Source organism: Oreochromis niloticus, linkage group LG1 (assembly GCF_001858045.2).
Source record: "Oreochromis niloticus isolate F11D_XX linkage group LG1, O_niloticus_UMD_NMBU, whole genome shotgun sequence".
Classification (NCBI taxonomy): Eukaryota; Metazoa; Chordata; class Actinopteri; order Cichliformes; family Cichlidae; genus Oreochromis; species Oreochromis niloticus.
In genome coordinates this window covers 12,235,253-12,254,716 of record NC_031965.2, presented here as the reverse complement: position 1 = coordinate 12,254,716, position 19,464 = coordinate 12,235,253, and the positions used below count along the sequence as shown (strand labels likewise).

General features: G+C 39.8%; 1 protein-coding gene across 1 annotated transcript in view; it reads left to right on the top strand.

Moving 5' to 3' along the window:
• The window catches only part of map2k5 (mitogen-activated protein kinase kinase 5), a 59,879-nt gene extending 49,441 nt beyond the window's left edge, over positions 1–10,438 (top strand). Inside the window, exon 22 of the mRNA XM_003456769.3 lies at positions 7,556–10,438. Coding sequence (XP_003456817.1) covers positions 7,556–7,666 — 111 coding nt within the window. The 3' untranslated portion in view covers positions 7,667–10,438. The remainder of the gene's footprint in view (positions 1–7,555) is intronic.
• The last annotated feature ends 9,026 nt before the right edge of the window (positions 10,439–19,464 follow it).

Below are 19,464 nucleotides of genomic sequence, written 5' to 3'. Positions count from 1 at the left end.
TGTTAATGCCAGGGGAGGTTCAGACCTTTGCGATTATTGACTCAGCAAAGCATTTCTGACTTTAACACACTATGCGCCTCTGCACTCGGCAACATGCTTTGTGCTACATGATGTGCCACTTTGTGTCTGAGTTGCTGTGGTTCCTAAATACTTCTATTTTGCAATAACACAACGTACAGCCGATCATGGCATGTGGGACACAAATTGATTTGCAGCGACGTTCTATTACAGTAAACACATTCAGTAAGCTCTTCAGAACAAGACATTCTTGTTTTCAAAGGATGCAATCAAGCACCCAACCATATCTGCATGTTTGATTTTATACACCTGTGGCAATGGGACTGAAAACACCTGAAATGTAAGGTTAACAGATGTGGCCCAATACTCTTATCCATGATGGATCCTGCTGCAGAGCTGGGGCCTGTCTGTGTGAAGTTTGTATGTTCTTGCTTTGTCTTTGTGGTTTCAGTTCAATTCAGTGTTATTCATACAGCGCCAAATCACAACAACAGTCGCCTCAAGGAGCTTTATATTGTAAGGTAGACTCTACAATAATACAACAGAGAAAACCCCAAAAATCATATGACCCCCTATGAGCAAATGCTTTGGCAACAGCGGGATGAAAAACTCCCTTTTAACAGGAAGAAACCTACAGCAGAACCAGGCTCATAGAGGGGCAGCCATCTGCTGGTTGAGGGGAGGGGAGGTAGACAGGACAGAAGACATGCCATGGAAGAGAGCTTGAGATTGATAACAAGTATGATTCAGTGCAGAGAGGTCTATTAACACAAGAGTGAGAAAGGTGACTGAAGAAGAAACACTCAATGTGTCATGGGAGTCCCCCAGCAACCTACAGGTCCTTCTCAAAACATTAGCATATTGTGATAAAGTTCATTATTTTCTGCAATGTACTGATAAACATTAGACTTTCATATATTTTAGATTTATTACACACAACTGAAGTAGTTCAAGCCTTTCATTGTTTTAATATTGATGATTTTGGCATACAGCTCATGAAATGAAATCTTCATCTCCATAAAGCTTTTCAGCAGATGGAAGCATGAAGTGCTCCAAAATCTCCTGATAGCTAGCTGCATTGACCCTGCCCTTGATAAAACACAGTGGACCAACACCAGCAGCTGACATGGCACCCCAGACCATCACTGACTGTGGGTACTTGACACTGGACTTCAGGCATTTTGGCATTTCCCTCTCCCCAGTCTTCCTCCAGACTCTGGCACCTTGATTTCCGAATGACATGCAAAAGTTGCTTTCATCCGAAAAAAGTACTTTGGACCACTGTGCAACAGTCCAGTGCTGCTTCTCTGCAGCCCAGGTCAGGCGCTTCTGCCGCTGTTTCTGGTTCAAAAGTGGCTTGACCTGGGGAATGCGGCACCTGTAGCCCATTTCCTGCACACGCCTGTACTAGGTGGCTCTGGATGTTTCTACTCCAGATGTTTCTACTTCTACTGTTTAGAGTTAATTCATTGATTCAGATGATTAGGTTAATAGCTCGTTTAGTGAACCTTTTCATGATATGCTAATTTTTTGAGATAGGAATTTTGGGTTTTCATGAGCTGTATGCCAAAATCATCAATATTAAAACAATGAAAGGCTTGAACTACTTCAGTTGTGTGTAATGAATCTAAAATATATGAAAGTCTAATGTTTATCAGTACATTGCAGAAAATAATGAACTTCATCACAATATGCTAATTTTTTGAGAAGGACCTGTACACCTATTGCAGCATAACTAAGGGAGGATTCAGGGTCACCTGATCCAGCCCAGCTATATGCTTTAGCAAAAAGGAAAGTTTTAAGTTGCCTCCTGAATCCAAACTGCAAGCTGGTTCCATAGAAGAGGGGCCTGAAAGTTGAAGGTTCTGCCTCCCATTCTACTTTAAAATACTCTAGGAACCACATGCAAGCCCGCAGTCCAAGAGCGACGTCCTCTAATGGGGTGATATGGTACTATAAGGTCATTAAGATAAGATGGGGCCTGATTATTTAAGACCTTGTATGTGAGGAGCAGGATTGTGAATTCAATCCTGGATTTAACAGGAAGCCAATGAAGGGAAGCCAGTGCAGGAGAAATCTGCTCTCTCTTTCTAGTCCCTGTCAGGACTCTTGCTGCAGCATTTTGGATTAACTGAAGGCTTTTCATGGAGTTTTTAGGACATCCTGATTATAACAAATCACAGTAGTCCAGGGTAGCAGTAATAAATGCATGAACTACTTTTTCAGCATCAATCTGAGACAGAATATTTCTAATTTTAGAGATATTGTGCAAATGGAAGAAAGCAGTCTTACATATTTGTTTAGTATGTGCATTGTAGGACATATCCTGGTCAAAGATTTCTCACAGTGTTACTGGAGGCCAAGGTAATGATCCAAGTATCTGGTTAGATACCATATTTCTGAGATTTTTAGGGCCGAGTACAATAACCTCAGTTTAATCTTAATTTAAAAGCAGAAAGTTAGAGGTCATCCAGGTCTTTGTGTCTTTAAGACATTCCTGCAGTTTCACTAATTGGTGGGTGTTATCTGGCTGCATGGATAGATAAAGCTGGGTGTCATCTGCATAGCAGTGAAAATGCATGCTATGCCTTCTGATGATACTGCCTAAGGGAAGCATGTATAATGTAAACAGAATTGGTCCTAGCACAGAACCCTGTGGAACTCCATAATTAACCTTATTGTGTGAAGAGGACATTTGCGTGACCAAATTGGACTCTATTAGATAGATATGATTCAAACCATTACAGTGCAGTACCTGTAATACCTACAGTATGCTCTAGTTTCTCTAATAAAAAATATTATGGTTTACAGTATTGAACGCTGCACTGAGGTCTAGCAGGACAAGCACAGAGATGAGTCCACTGTCAGAGGCCATAAGAAGATCATTTGTAACCTTCACTAAAGCTGTTTCTGTGCTGTGATGAGCTCTGAAACCTGACTGAAACTCTTCAAATAAGCCATTCCTCTGCAGATGATCTGTTACCTGTTTGACAACTACTCTTTCAAGGATTTTTGATATGAAAGGAAGGTTATACATTGGCCTATAATTAGCTAAGACGGCTGGGTCAAGAGATGGCTTTTTAAGTAACCCCAGCTTGGAAGACTGTGGTACATAGCCGATTATTAGAGATAAGAAGAAGAAATTTTATTTAAAAGCGCCTTTCAAGAAACCCAAAGACGGTTAACAGTAGAATAAGACACATCGTAGAACAATGACAAAACAAAGAACAATTTAAAAAACACAAGATAAAATAAACAAACAATGAGTTCACAGATAGGTTGATCATATTTAAGATAGAAGGATTAATTAATGGCAGGATTTCTTTGAGCAGTCTTGTAGGAATGGGATCTAAAATACACGTTGATGGTTTGGAGAAAGTAATTACTGAAGTTAACTCAGAAAGATCAATTGGAGAAAAAGATTCTAAATAAATATCAGTGGTACTGCATGTACCATAATGTTAGAATGAATGGCTCTGACTTGGCTCTGCATGAGACCCACGTCTGGCTTTTTGTCAGGCTGGCTAACGCGCTGAAGAGAGACCTAGGATTGTTCTTATTTTCTTCAATTAATGATGAATAGTAAGATGTTCTAGCTTTACAGAGGGTTTTTTTTTATCAAGCAGCAAATTACTTTTCCAGGCTAAATGATGATCTTCTAAATTTGTGATACGCCTTTTCCTCTCCAGCTTGCGCGTTATCTGCTTCAAGTACTTCTGATTTGAAGCTCTCTTTTGAACGGGAGCTACAGTATCCAGAGTCATAAGTAATGAAGAAGTAAAATTATTAACAAGATAATCGACTTCTATGGGAGTAGCGTTCAGGTAGCTGCTCTGCTCCGAGTTGGTACAAGGCATTAAAGATGATAACAGTGGGTGAAATTTATCCTTAAACTTAGTTACAGCATCTAGTATGATAGAATCTATTCCCCACTGCTGTGTAATCCATTATTCTAAATTTAAACGTTTTCAGGAAAGGATCAGATTCTCACTGGGTGCCCAGTTCAAAGACATGCATGTTAGGTTAATTGGTGTAGGTGTGGATGTGGGAGTTTGTGGTTGTCTGTCTGTGTGTGTGTTAGCCCAGTGTTGAGCGGGTGACCTGATCAGGACATTTCTCAACTGTTTTTTTGTGTAGGATTAAATTTTCAGATTTAGGTTCATAGTTGACCATGGAAACAGTTTACTCGCTCTCCTTGAACTTTTGATGTTTAGTTTCATTTTGTGGACTTCCTGTGATGTCTTGTATACACTGTTTACTTCTTTTTTTTCCCTCATTTTAATCATAATTCATCTATTTCTCGGGTGTGATGGGATGTGATGAGAGAATAGAGGCTAAAAGAGTGCTACGAGAAGTACCTTCATCGAGGTCAAATTCCAGCAGATGTCTCTGGCCTTTAGGGTTAATTTCTAGAGCGGAGGTTGGAGAGCCTGATTTTAAAAACATTACTCAGGACTTCCTTCTTTATTTCTGTATCACTCCCTCTCTACTGAGGGAAGGAAGAATGATTGATGAGATGGGTATTCAGCACATAGGGGCACCCAGGAGCGTCCATTCCACCCGTCTCATACTGACACACACACACGCACACACACACACACACGCACGCTTACAATGATATGAGAGTAATTAACCTCAGACTGTGTTAACCCCAGCTGGCCATTAGAAGGACAACAGGATTGATGGGACTCCCCCCTAGTCCTTAACAATCTCTACATTTTGTGCATGATTAAAACACACTGCAAAGTGTTTCCATTTTCTTTGAAGTGTTCACAAAGGAAACGGCAGCGAGCAGAGAAAGCAGAAAAATCAAACAAATCCTGAAAATCCTGATACTGTCTTTTTTAAAAAAAGTTATCACTGTATTCCCCCTCAGTGTGATTTTTATTTTTATGAACATAATTGTCACATATTTCCCCGTGTAACCACAAATAGACAAGAAGGCTCTCAGGAGGAAAAAAGTGGACCAGCCTGTCCTACTTTATCACTAATCTTATATTGTCTGCACCAGTTTGGGTGTTGCTGGCGGGTATTAAAGACCCCAGAAGAAACAGCTGACAACAACATTACTCACCTTGGAGTCACTTTCTGCCTCAAATTTGAATCACACTAGTAATGTCATTTTTGCAGGGAGATGTTCTTTTCATATTGACAAGATTTGCATTTTGCTTTTGACCTACAGCCCTGCAGATCAAGGAAATATAAATGTTAAAGTTTTATTTTAAAGAAATGTTCAGGTTGGCAAAGAAGATGGAACTCATCTTGATGTTTTAAGGTCAATATTAATATGTGGCAGTTTAAAATAAAATTACTGTAGCTGGCAATGTGTTCTGTTTGTGTAACACTTGATGTAGATTTGGATACAAAGTTTAATAAGACTGTCGGTGTGTGATGGTCACAAATTGCAGTTAAGGGCTCAATAACACAGCCATAGAGACTCGTTGGCAACCACTTAGCTGCTCCTGGTCGCTAGTGAAAAGTGTGTATTCACTGTTTCTTAGATGGCAGTTGCTGGGTGAGATTGGTCACAGATCGGGGTGCTGCAAACCAGTTGTGGGATTCATACTTTTCTCTAGCACCCACTGGTTGCCAAGGGGATTGTTGACTGGGCTGTAGATGTGACTTGAGAATGCAGGTTTATCCCTCTTGGTCGGTGATTGCCAGATTGGTGCCAGTAGGCCTCTGAGTCTGTGGGACTGATGCTTGAGGCAGACTGGGTCATGTTTTCCTTTGCAGGTATTTATACTAGAAATAAAATTTGACTTGATGTTGGCCAAAAAAGAGACAGGTGGAGATCAATCCTGATTCATTTCTTCATAAATTAATGGGCAGAAGTCTCTGGTTAGCCCTCAGAAACATAGATGTAAGCATCATAATTGCATTAACTCTTTAACCCTTTAAAGACTGTTGAGATTAACCCTTGAAGCTCTCGTCTTAACTGAACTTCTAAATTGGTTTGTGTCATATTTCAGGCCTGCTTATTGAACAAAATGACTTGGTTTCCATCAGAAGTTAGTGAGTTTGGTCTCTGCCTATGCAGTTACTCTTGGAAACATGGAAACTATTCGAATGTTCATCAAATCGTGCCTTTATTGATATATACAGTACTCAGGGCATCAGATGTGGTCTTCATGGAGGAAAGATTCAAAGGTGACTAAATGTTTGTACAGACTACATGCTGCTAACATGGCTGAAATCAAACTCTTCAGTATTGGTACTGTATTTAAGTGACTTTCAATATATCTTTTATTTTTTTATGTTGTTTTGTTTTAATCATTGGCTGATATATGTTATTGTCTCCTGTTATCCCAGATGCATTGACGTAGCTCTGTGACAAGAAAAAAGTGGAGCGTGTGTCTTTTTGCTGAGATTGATCTTCTTACTTAGAACCGAACTCCTCCAAACGGCGTGCAACACTGACAGCTTCTTGTTGTTCAGGACAGAAATCACTGAGATCAGTGTTGACAAGTTCATTTAAACCGGCCGGCCAGAGCGCTGTTTACCTAATTGGACATCTAGACACTCAAATAAAATTCCTGGTTAGTCCGAGTTGATTTGTCTCATTTGCAGCCTCCTCCCCTCTCACCTCTTGACCCTCTGTGACCTCTGCAACCTCTGGTCCACAGTCCTCCAGATGAGTCTGGTTACTGGGACCGCTGACATGTGACATCTCTGTTTAAGTCCTGCAGCAGTAACAAGTGAATGCTGCTGGAGTCTGACGGCTCGATGGGCTACAGGGTCGTGTTGTTGGGATTCCCGAAGCACAAGAAGGCTTCAGAATTCTTTATTTTTTATGGAAAATGTGTTCAGAAGGAACGTTCGTGAGGGGGGTCTGTTTCTGCCATGGCTATCTTTTATTATAAAGCTCATCCCACATCCTGTTATGACTCACGTAGCTCATTAAACTCAAAAGATATTTGTTTGAAATGCTCTGACAAGCCATTACTTAAGTGTTCTGTCTTTAAAACCAAATCTGTTGGACATTAATATTTAAGAGGGTTTTATGATGTTCCCGTTTAAGTTGTTTGCATTTTATCATTTTGTGAATCATGACTCAGATGCAAGTAGCTGCTACGCCATACACTTCGCATAAAGATGTAATAATGTTTGTGGCTCCAATCTGTTTGATAATAAAATAATATTGTAGAATGGGTGGAAACATTTGAGTTTTCTTTTTTTTTTATGAGAAAGCTCATTACTTGTGTTTTTACAGCCACTTTGGTTCATTTTTTACCACATAGCAGTTATTATGAAGGACATATATGTTGTATTTATTTTTATGTTTGTTAAAAAAAGTGAAAAGTATGATTTACCATTTAATCCAGTAAGTTTTGTTGAAAAAAAAAGTAAATTATTAGTAGAACCTTAATTTAATTGGCTCATTTTGATTCCCAGCAGCCTTTATTTACTTACAAATACCTTTTTATTTCTTAAAATTGAACTTTGAGTCTTTAAATGCGCTCGCTTTGTTCTCCACAACCTTTTCTTAGATTTTCTAAATAAAATCATTAAGCGCTTGTGTTTTTCCTTCATACAGGATCATCCCTTCATCATACAGTATAACGATGGAAATGCGGAGGTGGTGTCGATGTGGGTGTGCCGCTGTCTGGAGGAGAGGCGAGCTCAGCTGGCTCAGGGACGCATGTGACTTCTTCCTGTCGGCAAACTGTGGTGGACCCGAACGTTTGATCCCAAACACACATCAAAGGATTCAGGGTCAAATACGCCCACGCGCACTGTACAAGTACCTTATTATGAATGGACCGAAATCACTAGATGTTACTTTATGTGAACGATTCTTGATGTAACAGACACCCAGGAGCGCGCTCCGTTGAACTGAATATTAATCTCTGCATCGACGGGTCTGCACATGGAGATCCTTTCCATTTCAAGAGAATCCCAAAAAGCAGTGACCATTAAAGTCGGCTGAACGGAGATCGATGGTCCTGATTTTAAAGGATCAGAGACAAAAAGAAACTTCAAAGCACAAGACTCGGGCGCGCTGGCAGAGTTACGCTCTGCGACGGTGATGGCATCCCAAATAGCCGTCTTGTGCTTTACTGTTGACAGCCCTCCCATGAATGTTAAGGTTTTTTGCCTGTGAGTAACTACCCATTTGTGTGCCTATTTTTCCAGTGCTATAATTTCTTACCTCAGCAAACTTGATTTGTCACTGCAATATCAAGACACCCCACCCCTACCCCTGAAAATGTACTTACTTTTAGCTCCTGGAGTTGAACATCTGCATAGAGTTTTTCCTGAACCGGTGAGGCTGAGTGTCACCTGCTATATTCTAGAAGCCATTAAGACTGAAGGAAAATACAGCTAAAAGCATAATCTCCCCTTACAAAGCACCACTGTTTAAAATGCTCTTTTATTCACATTGTGACCACTAAGTTGCTTTAGAATAAAATGTCATTTATTATTCCGAATTAGACATTTCACTGGGTTGCCTAAGAGATCGCTTTATTTTGCTGTAAAGGGAAAATGTTAATGCAGTGTACTTGACACCAAAGACGATATAGACGGTGAATTATATAGATTTTTCATGAATGAGGCAAATGTAAGAGGCCGAGTGACTAAAATGAATTGTTTCAGAAAGGTTTTTATGAAATGTGTAATGCTTAAGTGCAATTAACTGGCATTGCTTCCACGTATTCACAGCCAACGTAGCTTACAATGGCGCGACCCGCACGGCTTGTGAATCTATGGAAACAAATGCAACGGGAAAAAACAAACAAAACATGAGCCAGCGGTTTATTATAATTCAGTTCAACGCGGTTTCATCCTTTAAGTTGTAAATCAACAACCTTTATGAATGATCAGAAACTGAAAGTGCATGTTTATTGAAGCGTCACAGATGGGTAATCGTGTTGTTCTTAATGTGGGAAATGCTGAAGGCTGCTGTGTTATTGAGTTTTGATCATTTTGCACTTCATGTCAAAAATGGACAAACAATTAGCAGGTTTGTTAGCAGTGACCGTAAAGCTCCGAACAGGCTGCTTACCTGTGCGTGGCATTCACGGATCCTCCTTTTTATTTCAGCACCCACATTAGAGCAGCTGCACGGCCTGCATGAGACCCACGTCTGATTGAACCTCCTCATGTAACAAAATTAGGCAAATACTGCTCTTTTCTCATGGTAAAAGGTGGCAGCACAAACGCTGTGGATGTGCACTTACAGTTTAAGGTTTGAGTCCATCATGTAGAGGTAAGAGTAGGTGAGGTCAATCACAAGTCCAAATAGAACAGGTTTTTAAACCCATGTGACTGATTAAAATTTGTGTAGAAATCCATATTGGAGCATTTAAACTGCAATTTAATTAATGTTCATATTTGAGTATTTCTCACACACAAAAACAATGGAAAAAAACCAAAAATGTCTTGAAATACAGTGTAAGCTATGTACTGCATGCTTTCGGTACAGTCGCTGTACCGCAGCCGATGTTCCAGCTGTGAACATCAGACAAACACTGGACGTTTATCGAGTGGAAGTTGTGATTGCGCCCTCTTCTGATTTCCGTGAATTTGATGTGGTCACACCTTAAATTATGTTTAATATCAGTTTAACTGATCTGGTATGAAAAACATGACATCACAGTGTGGTTTTTATTATTATTATTATTATTATTGTGTTACAGCAGGTAAATCTTTTTTTAAGATATTTTTCTGCCTTTATTAGATGGAAACAGTTGAGACAGAACAGTTGAGGAATGACATGAAACAGCTGCGGTCAGAACTTCACGAGTCCTCCCACCATAAATCATTTATTGCCACTATTTGCCTCAAAAGCCTGCAAAAGGAAGTCCAACCTTTTACAAGTTGTTTTGTTGTTGATGTTGATTTTTTTGTCTAGTTTAGTTTTTTAGAAGAAATGTCTGTGCAAGATGCCATTTATTTTCCTAAAGTCCTCACCACTCTTGTAACTGGTGAAAAGTATAATATGAAGATGTTCCAGTTGCTGAAATGTCATCAATGGGGATTCTTCAACAGTTTCACAAGGAGTAGTATATGTTTTCTGCATTATACTCTGTTTTTAATCAGCACTTAATACTGTACATTGGTGGGACATCCACATGATACTAGGCTGCCCTGCTCATGAACAGTGTGGTGGCTTTTCTTGCAAAGCAAATGAAACCATGAAGATGGCAACATTTCACATTTCTGAAAAGATGTGCACTGTGATGATTCAGAAATGGTCTCACAGACTTTTAAGTAAGAATCTGTCATAAATTTAAAAAAAAAAAGCTCCTCTCTTGCTCTGTTTCTCTTGTTTCCTCCTAAACTTCAGAACAAGTCAGTGATGAGACCCAGCAGAGATACTCGTGCTGTGATGTTGCTGTCTGACTATGGCCTTTCTGTAATTATCCATGTTGGCACATATTCCAGCCATAATAAATAAAATGTATTTAAACAGTAACTTGGCTACATGTGAATTTTTATCGTTCGCTTGACATTTGACTGTTGAAGGCTGCTGTTTCTCAGTCAGGGTTTTATTTTGAAGGAAAAACGAGGTGCATCAGTTTAAAGGCGTAGTTCTGTGATGATTTAACGCTTTAATATAAATATCCTTCTGACTTATCCAGCACTTATTTTGGGCAGCTTGTTTTTTTGGTTTTGGTTTTTTTACTTTTCTGTTTCTGTGGGGGAATTGTAGATCTTTTCAAGTCTGGCTATGAACTATGAAGGAACAAGCTGATCATAAAGTTAATGTGTGCAGCTAAAAAGCTACAGCTGTGGTCCATCTCCATGATGTGTGAAACATTAAGTAAACTGAGTGTCTCTTGTTGAATTTAAGCAAACACCTCAACACATACCTTTACAAAGGCTCCAAGACTGTTTCATCATGCTACCGTCACCTGGTTGGACAACACGGCACAATGAAAATTAGTGCGACTGCATGCAATGAGCATCTCAGGGACTAGGCCTACAATCACTTGCAGTCTGTTGTTGTCTACAAAGCAGATTTGGTGCTTTGGTGCAGGATGCACAAAGTTACACAGCATTCAGAAACCTTGCTTTTATATGAGAATAGAATCAGAGAAGAGACACGTAGCAGTTGTGCTTATTGGCAACCTGCTTGTATTTATAAATTGGACGACAATTATTTGCCAATCTGTCCCAGAGTGACTGCAGTCATTCCGAGTTGGACCACAGCTGTTTGGAGACAGGTTGCCTCCCACCAGGCAAACTATGCAATGCAACTCCACCTCTGAGCAACCAGCTGTTCACCGCAACTACATGCAAGAAAAAAATGTAAATGCAATGCAAAGACCCGGCCATCGCGTTATTACTCTAGTGTGATCGAGCCATTAGACAGCACTGGTTCTAGCCTGACGTCCCTAATAAACTGTCAACAGATGATAAAGCATAACCAGCCTGACTGTGTTTTTTATTCCAATTATAATACCTAGACATTAAAAGTCTTTAGGACGCGGCCCAAACTCTTCTCGCGGTGTAAAGTATGTAAGAAAATGAGGCTTTCTTCATTAGGAGTTTGACATTTACACGTCTTGCCATAGAATGACCCAAACCTGAAAGCACCCATCTCTCCTAAGTTCATTTATAATTTGCATTTCATAATTAATCTCAGTCAACCTTTAATTAACATCTGCTTTATTCTTGGTTATTAATTTGTGCCATAGCCTGGGAAAAGCAGCTCAGCACAGACAAACGCAATCCCACAGAATGACTGTATTTAGATAACGTTTTATTTTTCCTCTTAAAGCATCAAGGACATCCTCGACTTTCCTTTTCCTTAACTTAAAAAAAAACAACACATTCACGAAGGAGACCTTTGGATAACCCGGCACACCTTCTGCTTCTGGTGTTAAACTTCATTACCTCCAAAACAAAAAGTTCTTATCTCTGCTGTAAGCCCTTTGTAGTTTATTAGATGAGGAAAAGTAAAAACATGGATGTTTGCCCACAGAAGTCAAGACTTCCAACTGATCCTGATAGAACGATGTTATGAATTAATTCATAATGTTTTCATAAAGCACACCAGTAAAAACAAAAGCCAGGAAATTTCTATGGTACAGTGCATTCATAAATACATCACTGCTGCCTTATAATGATACAAATGCTTAGATGTGAAGACTCTGGATCTGAAGGATGCGGTCATGAAAGACCTCCAAACAAGAATGTCACAGAATTTAAAATATACTAATGCAACCCAGAGCTCAGATAAATGCAGTGGTTGTTCACAGTGGACATAGATGGCTTTCCCAATAAAAAAAAGTCTGTATATGTCAGGGATGTCTAACCCTTAACATTTATGATGGCACAGTGCTGAGCCCATGCAGTCATCTAAATGCCTGTTTTTAATGCACTGCCGCCTGAAGGCCTGAACATCACAGGTGTCCAATGCTGATTTTCAGCCTCGTCCTTTGCGCACAGAGATTTCTCCAGATTCTCGGAACCTTTTTGCCATATTATGCACTGCAGATAATGAATAATGCAAAGTTTTACACTGAGGAGCATTTTTCTGAAATTGTTTCATATTTTTTTTGCAGATTGAACCTTGCTCTTTTTATACCCACCGATGTTACTGAGCTGTTACCACTTAACCTAATTAGCTGTAAAAATTTCCTCCAGCTGTTTCTTTTTACCACTTCTTACTTTTCCGGCATTATGTTGCCCTCATTCCAACTTTTCTAAGACACGTAGCTCCAATCAAATACAAATTCAGTTAATATTTTTCATGATATATTAAAAAGTCTCAAATTAAGCGTTTGTTATTTTGTGAATAAATCATTCAAAAGTCATTGCATTCCTTTCTTATTTACCTTTTACACAGGATCCCAACTTTTTTTTTTTCAGTTGTGGTCGTAGCCTTTTGAAAACTATTAAAACTATCTAATTGTGTACACACATTTATTTTAGTTTCTAAGTGAATAAAAAAACCCTGTTAATTATCTGAGTGTCCATCTGGTGCCACGAAAGGTCAAAATCTGATTTGTTTTTCCTCCATCTTTGCTGACAGTTGAACTGTGCCAGACGAGATGTTTCCTCACTTCTATTCTGATGCAAAGTTAACTTACACCCTGTCAGGGTTTAAGTCAGTGACCCCCTCCCAGACCTCTGAGCTAAAGACAAGCGGCAAAATCTAATGGAAGATGAGACAACTCCTGTGATCACTGAAACAGTAGACAATGTTGTCTCAATGAAGTGCTCAAATAAGAGTGCAAACAGTGTTTATCATTCATGAAAGGTACAGTTGGAGATTACATTACTTTATCCAGAACCTCAAATAAAAGAGACAATTTTGAGATTGGTGTATAATTACAGGGTGCAAATTAGGTGAATTTAGCAGTGGGTGAATAACCGCATGTTTTAAAGAGAATTTATTTAAAATCTGCCGGGTTAAAGGTGGGAAATGCTTTGAGCAGGCCGGTGTGATGATGTCTTGGAAGCAGGAGGAGCAGTTCTTTGTTAGACTCCACTCTCACTGAAAATGTAATTGGATGAAACTGTTTAAACGAAGCAGAATTAACACGGGGAATAGACCGAACTCAAGGATCAGGCTGGATGTGGTAACTGTTTCTCCACCTCGTTTACAGAATTAGTGAGAAAGTTTTCAGATAGCTTTGCGTTGAGGAAAAGAGGATGAGGGTCCACCAGTAACAGAATCAGTTACTTTAACAACTACTTTTTGATTGAGGTTAGAAAAGTAAACCAATCTTGTGTATTTAACATCATCTTGTGCTGTTTTTAACTCGTCGCGCTTCATAATTTCTTCATTTAAAGGTTTAATTGTAGTCTTTCAGTCAGGGGAATTTACTGAATTTTTGTTTCTTTTGCAGTTTGGTTGAAGGTGGATATGTACTGACTGTTAAACAGTGTATCTGAACTCGTGCAGTTTAATGGTAATTGAAACAAATCATAGCTTTTAAGTGCAAAATTAGCGTTATGAATGTGAGAACTAGATATATAAATACAAAAAAAATAAAAAACAGGCAGAGATAAGCCTCAGTTAGAGGCTTAATGCACATAAAAATCAATTCAATTATTATTAATGAAGGACTTATTGACAAAATATCTTCCATTTATTTGACCCTAGACAAGGCTATCCTGCCTGTAGACTTGAGTTGGACTGACAGTATTGATGAAGGACTTTAAAACATGAATACCGCCAATAAGACGTGCACCCTGACACTGTGTTTGTATCTTTTTGCCATGTTTAAAATCTTGTACATCTCCACAGTGGGAATTAACAAAACCACTGGAACAACAGCAAGTTTCTGAATCCAGAAGGGCTCAATTCATATGGAAATATACATTTTAAATCCACCAATAACTACTACTTGAAAACAGCTAATAACTCTGTAAAAAGTGATTAGCCCAGTGAGCAGTCAAGCTAGCACATAAGCAGTCCAGTGAGTTAATTCCAGATCCAGATGTCCAATGACTAAAATATTTTTCTCTATTTAAATATGTAATTTAAATGTGTATGTGTATGTTTTCGCGACCCCGCCCTCTCCCTGATGGTATCCCTAAATTTAGCTAGCCCCCAGTAGGCCCCCAACCAACTTTCCGCTAAGCTAGCAACCAATCAAACTGCCTCCTTCCTCCCCCAACTTTCATCTAGCACCTTCCCACCTAGTCCTGGCCTCAAAAGACAGCTGCTTTTTAAAATGTCCTTCAGAAGGAAGTGTGGGTTTGGGATAAATTGCACTTCTCGACGGCTTAACAGTCTGTTCATGAGTCAGGCAATGCCACACCTGTCCACAGGAGGCTACTTCCACCTCACGCGGCTAACCTGTTGCCATGTACAGAGTTATCCAGTCATCCTGTTCCCACCCTCCCTGCACTCCAGAACCCCCCTCTGCCTCTGGATCTCTGTGCACCCACTGCCAGCTCGCACACCCAACTTCCCCAGACTTACCTCTCTGCTGCTCTGCATTCGGTCTCTTCCTGCGCCTCCTGTTTGCTATCCCTTCTGGTTTTATAACATTTGTAAGTAAAATTGTAATTTTTGCTTTACCTTGTGGACTTTTGCCGCATCGAGCTGAACTCTGACATTACAAGCATCAAGTGCGTATGATCTCAAGAAAAAGAGCTAATGTAAAGATCACAAAATCATTATTTTTGCTGTCACTCTTATATTAAATAAACTGTCTAATGATTATTCATATCCTCCCCGGCCTCCATACAGAGCTGTGGCCTTCACAGCTCTGTTGTGGCACTTAATCTAAGTCATACTTTGCTCCTCGGTCAGAGACCTTGTACGGTGCTTTTCATAAAAGTTTCTGTTTCAAAGCAGCTCTACAGCTATTGGCAGGCAGCTTAATTTGATAATTATGCAGCTGTGTGTAATGCAGCAGAGCTATGAAAGCATTTTGTGACATAGGTCTAAGCAGCACGCTTTCAGTCAGTGCTGTGTTGTATTGAATGTATAACAGCTCTTTGAAAGAAGTCCCAGAAAGGAAAAGGACAGTGAGAATTAAAAACCCGTCTATACTTTGGCATGATCTGATTATGCAGAAATTCTTTCCCAGCTTTATTTGGTCATTTAATGAAATCTGTCTTCAGCACAATGATTTTCTGATTGAGGTTACCCGATCCTCAGGAGGTGAGAGATACTTTACCTGCAATGGTATCTTTAGAAAAAACAACCTTGGACACATTGCTATAAGATCAATGAGAGAGTTGTCCTAAAACATGGGACGCATGGTGCCAATGAAGAGACTTCAAAGTTCCTTATAATGTAGTTAATAAACTCTAAATATGCAGCAATAAAAAAAGGAAAACACTTTACAGCGCTGAATTTTATAAGCCAGTAATAAGAAATTTTAAAAAAACAACTATACTCACTAAATGCTACTAATACTCAATACTGTGTACTGTAGCTAGACTAGAAAATAGAACAAAGATTCTTGAAACAAAAGACGAGAAGACATGCATGTTGTATTAATAAATGGCATTTTTAAATAAATGCATTCCGGGAAAGGGTTTGACCTCCTCTCACGGCTCACACGGACAATTGAATTCAATTAGTCAAAATCAGAATTAATGTGGCCAAAATAAAAATCACAAAGTGTCTGGTAACCAGTGACTAATGGAGATATGGCCTTGTCCTCTGGTATCAAGTCAAGGCTCTACCAAAGGCATGAAATGCATTTTGGACTCAATCGAATTTATGATTATAGTAAGTGTAACACATTACAATGATCTGTTTAAGTTGAACAATGAGTGAGCATAAGTGGAACGTGTTTTTCAAACAAAAGTTCAGTATCAAACAGTCGATATAGACTTTATAAATGATGGAAGTAGCTGAAAGGTGAAGCCAGTGTGTAAGTGCCTTGAACCTGCAATCTGTCTTATGTCCAGCAGGGGGCAAATCTTTTGTTTGCCTAAAGCAGTCAAATTGTATAAAAGTCAATGAAAAAAATAACCAACTTCTTTCTTAATTTGATAACTCAGTAAATGCTCCCATGATGAAGTTATGGCCTCAGTCGTTAGTTTCAAGTCCTGTTAAACACAACATGGTGTCAAGTTCTGGAAACTATGATCTTATTTAGAGTGAAACAGAAGATAAAGCATGTTGTGCTTAACTCTGAGTTTTCCCTGCTGTAAAATAGCTCAGTCACACTGGAGTACAAATAAGACGGCAGCTCCTGGGCAACTAGCAAGACTTGTAAGGTTGCCCAGTGATTCCAGTAAGTTATTTTGTTGTTGGAGACCAATTGTAAGTAGTTTTAAATACCGACTGGTTCCCTAAAGGTTGACTGTGTGACACCTTCAATTTTTAGGCAACCCTTTCGATCCCAAGGTGTTTGAGCGAATCGCCTGGTGGAGGCAACCTGTCACCAAACAGTTGCCGTCCGACTCAGACTGACTACAGTCACTCTGAGACAAACTGGTGAAGGTTTGCAAATAATCTCATTTATAATCACAGACAGATTATCAGCATTTTCAACTAATCTAGTCTGTGATGCTTCTCTGCAATGGGGGAATCCACTCAACTGGTTGCCAACTGGTCGTGTTCCTAAAGCCAGGTTGCCAAGCATTGATGTCTGTCTGTGAAGGTTCTCAGTCATCCAGGTCATCGTAGTCAAAGGAGTTTGCAAAGAAAGGCATCTGGACTTCATTAAGTTGCTTGAAGACGTTTCACCTCTCATCCGAGAAGCTTCTTCAGTTCTAAGGTCAAATGGCCGAGAGTCCCAGATTTAAACCCAGTGGGAGTATCCCCCCAAGGAGGGACAAGCTGAAGAAGCTTCTCGGATGAGAGGTGAAACGTCTTCAAGCAACTTAATGAAGTCCAGACGCCTTTCTTTGCAAACTCCTTTGACAAGCATTGATGTCATTGCAGTTAAATCCCCCTCCTGCAGCAACTACGTGACTATTTAAGGGGTAATTTTTGAAATTCTGCTTCTCATCTATGAAATTCTGCCTGGATATCTGAAGTAGGGCTGCCACGATTAGTCGACTAGTCACGATTACGTCGACTATTAAAATCGTCGACGACTAATTTAATAGTCGACGCGTCGTTTGAAGCTTTGTAAGATCCCAAAAGACGCAGGAATAAGTAGTAGTATTTAAGAGTGTAATAACAGACTGAAACAGAAGATGGCAGCACTGCATGTACAAGGATGCCAGCTGCCGTTAAACCCCGAAGAAGAAGAAACTGTGTTCCAGAATTCATAGCGCGGCCCAGCGCAGTTGTCAACAATGGCGGCAGCTAGTTAGTTTTAATATTACAATTATTATTCTTTCTGGGTCACAAAATAAACGTTTAACATATTTTCAGGTGTACATTTTACGTCCAATGGATGCATGATCTGATTAGTCGACTAATCGCAAAAATAATCGGTGACTAGTCGACTATCAAAATAATCGTTTGTGGCAGCCCTAATCTGAAGGTTAGTAATTATTGTGACTATATTGTATGTGTTTGGAGATAGGAACAGAATGTGATTTTCAACACTTTATCTCAGTTAGTTGCAGCTTTATCACAAATACTCTAAATGCCAACTTGACCCCATTCAGTCACAAAGTGATAGCTGACTGATTCTGCCTTATTGCCAGTTTTCACCATCTTGATGCACCAAAGCTGCTTTGAGGACAGAAGCTGACTGCGAGGGATTGCAGACCTGGTCCCCGTTTTCAAAGAAACCATGTCAAAGGCAAATTCATTGCAAGTTCATTGATCGTGGTAACTTTGGTCATGCTGTGGACTCCAACCACTGTTTTCTCTACTGTGGCTCTAGCATAAGTGTGCTCTACCCTCAGTTTCTCATCACATCCTTGCTCATGACATCTGTTTTCAAAAAGGCCACAATAGCAGCTGCCAAAATCCCCAACCCAAGGCTTTAAAATGGTAATCCAACAGCACTGTTGAAAATCAGCAGACACTTGGCTGTTATGCTCTTTGAAATTAAATAATAAGAAATGAGATTGATGGAAATGGCTGAAAAACACTTGCCAATGTCAGCCTTTCACAGCACTTTAAAGTTCTGGTGTCATTTTTAACCTGTTTGCCATTTTACATTGTGGTGGGTTTGTACAGTGGTGCTGTGGTTAAATTTTCCTGCTGCCCAGCAAAAAGGTTCGTGGTTCAAACTCCAGCTTGGTCTTTCTGAGTGGGATTTGTATGTTCTCCTTGTGCTTGTGTCAGTTCCCTCTGGGTACTCAAACACTGAGAAGAAGGTTGAAGCTCTAACGTACAAAGAGCTGAAGTGAAACTGAGCGTTAAACAACAATGAAAAGCGTCTACTGCAGCCACTCTCTGTGGTCTTTTCCCCTTCATCATGAACTCACTTGTTGCTCTCTTTCCTCCCGAGGCTCACTTTTTCAGCTCATCATCATCCAGCCTACACATGGTGTCATTCATGATTGGACCCTCATCTGGCCAAAGCACTGAAAAGCTTATCTCATGGCTAATCATCTGTCCCTCTGCAATTCACAAGAATCACTCCTCCTCCGAGAATACTGGCCAGACTCTTGTGAAACTTTAAGCTTCTGTGATCTACTGCGTCAGACATGTTCTGGTCTGGAGACATGCACGCAAGCCCACCTGTGTAGGTTGCATACCCACAATCCTTAACTCTGCATAAGCAAATACCTACACAAAAGGACACGAGTGCAGTACCATGAATCCCATCTGAGTGTCCTTGTTAGTTGTAAGCCGTGTTAATGAGCCGTTCATTAAGTCTGGGGATTAGACTGAGGGAAGGCTGTCTCGGACTGTTAGCTGGTCCCAACTTGAAATATGCAACAACATTTGGATGGACTGTGTAGAGAAGATGGCTGTGTAGAAACACACATCTTAAACACTCTGATGACTCCTACACTATTCTCTCAGCACAGCTATTCCTTAAAAAGCTGTGAAATTTGGTGGAAACATCAGTGAACTGTTCAACACTTTGGTGAACTCTTGACTTTTTGTTTCAGATATGAGCACATAAATATTGTTCTGGGAGGTAAAAAGCTGTCACGCTAACC